The sequence below is a fragment of the Octodon degus genome, unplaced genomic scaffold (genome assembly GCF_000260255.1).
Source record: "Octodon degus isolate 3935 unplaced genomic scaffold, OctDeg1.0 scaffold00233, whole genome shotgun sequence".
In the NCBI taxonomy this organism is placed as follows: domain Eukaryota; kingdom Metazoa; phylum Chordata; class Mammalia; order Rodentia; family Octodontidae; genus Octodon; species Octodon degus.
Genome location: NW_004524809.1, coordinates 2,117,268 through 2,119,146, shown reverse-complemented (window position 1 = coordinate 2,119,146; position 1,879 = coordinate 2,117,268). Strand labels below are relative to the sequence as shown.

The window sequence follows — 1,879 nt, the reverse complement described above, 5'->3', positions numbered from 1 at the left end:
GGATTGAACTCAGGCCCTTGTGCAAGCGCTTACTCTACTGAGCCATCTCCCCGGCCCCCATCTCCGGTCCTTTTCTTCTCTTTCTTTCTTTCCTTCCCCCCCCCACCCCCCAACCGGGGACTGAACTCAGGCCCTTGTGTTTGCCAGGCAAGTAAGTGCTTATTCACTGGGCCATCTCCACCGCCCCTTCTCATTTTTCACAGCCTCATTTTGGAACCGAGAGGAGGGGGAGAGATGGAGAGCTGGGTCGCCCCTTGGGTTCCACTCAGTAGTAGAACTAGCAAAGATATTTGCCGGCTTCGGGCCAGACCTCCAAACCCACGGGTGACAATGGCGACTTCCAGGAACTGCGGTCACTCAGGCGCCGCGGCGGCTGCGCGGGACCGTGGCGTCATCAGGCGGCGCGGGACCGTGGCGTCATCAGGCGGCGCGGCCCAAGCCCTGCGCCTGTAGCGGCTCGCGCAGGTGACCCGGCTTTAGGAGCGACCGCTGGCAGCATGAGTGGCTGCCGGCCCTTCTTGCGCAGGGTTGCGGTGGCGCGAAGCTGGCAGTCTCTGGTGGTGCCCAGAGTAAACCTGCGTTCGCTGCGCACGGGTCCGCCGCGGCGAGCGTTTGCCAAGGAGCTGTTCCTGGGCAAAATCGAGAAGGTGAGGCGATCCCGGCCGCCCTCGCTCTCTGGCGCCCGCCTTTCCTCCTTAGCAGCGAGCGTGGGATCGAGCCTCGTCAAGAGTCCCCAAACCTGCCCGATAAATGCGTGCAAGGGGCAGGGTGTCCCGACACTCGTGTACTCCTGAGTCGTCCTCGTACCTGCGGCGGGAACGCGCAGACCTTGCTGGGGGAATATGGCGTGGATTGTGTCGCTGCTCTTCACGCTCGGGACGCGTGAGAAAGCCAAGTCGAGGGTAGCACTGCCGGGAAGTGCGCGAGGCTTGCACCTTCATTCCTGAACACGGGGCACCCCCATGCCGCTGCTTCTCCTCCAGTGACCCGCAGCTTTCCTGACTGAGACAAGCCTTAGCCCTTCATCCTGCTTTTGGGAGGACCGCCCAAATTTGGCTCCCAGGGCCCTTTCCCACGACATCTCCTGTAGAGGTTCCAGAATCCAGCCAGTAGCAACAGCGTGGCTGTAAAGCACTCAGTCTCTTAAAGTCCAGGAACTTAGATTTCACCTTAGCTCTGTGACTTTGAAATTTAGTTCTTTCAGCCTTAAATGGGGCTAGTGATATTTGTATTACTGATGTGCTGTAGAACCCCAGTGAGATACATAATGTGTGAAAATTCCTTATTGTGCAGCCAGAGACAGTGCTGGCTTCAACACTTACTAGCATTGTGATCTTGGTTAGTTCCCTTCACATTTCTGCCTCATTGCTTTGTTCTGTAAAGTAGGAGCAAGCACAGGACTTGCCCCCTCCTTAGAGGTCAGTACTTTGAACCTGGCTGGAATCAGGGCTGATCCTGGATGGTGGAAGCAGTTACTTACTGTGATTACTTTAGAACAGCCCTCTCGGGGCCAGGGAGATAGCTCTGGAGTTCCACTGACTCAGCTCAATCTCCTGGAGGGTCCTTTGGTTTCTCTTAGACTCATAGTTCACATCAAATGCTATACTGAACTCCTTTTCTCTGTCTTCAAGTTCTATTCAGAATTCAGCCCCATTTATGTACCTTGACAGTGACTGTTCTGAGTTAGGCTTCCAAGAGTCTCACGGTGGCCTTGAGTCAGGTATATATATTATAAGTGAGAAACCAGAGACTCAGATGTTTGTCATTTGTTGGTGGCCTCCCAACTAGTAAGCAGGACACAAAGATAAACCTAAATGTGAGTCCCAGGCTCCTTATCTGTGGGACAGTCCTTATCATTTGCTACTGATGAAAATGTTTG

The 1,879-nt window shown here is 54.8% G+C and overlaps 1 protein-coding gene across 1 annotated transcript in view; it reads left to right on the top strand.

Annotated features, from left to right (window-relative positions):
• The first annotated feature begins 410 nt into the window (after positions 1-410).
• LOC101577543 (acyl-CoA dehydrogenase family member 9, mitochondrial) overlaps positions 411-1,879 on the top strand; it is a 20,657-nt gene continuing 19,188 nt past the window's right edge. The window contains exon 1 of the mRNA XM_012512569.2: positions 411-647. Within this exon, the coding sequence (XP_012368023.1) occupies positions 498-647 (150 nt within the window). The 5' untranslated portion in view covers positions 411-497. The remainder of the gene's footprint in view (positions 648-1,879) is intronic.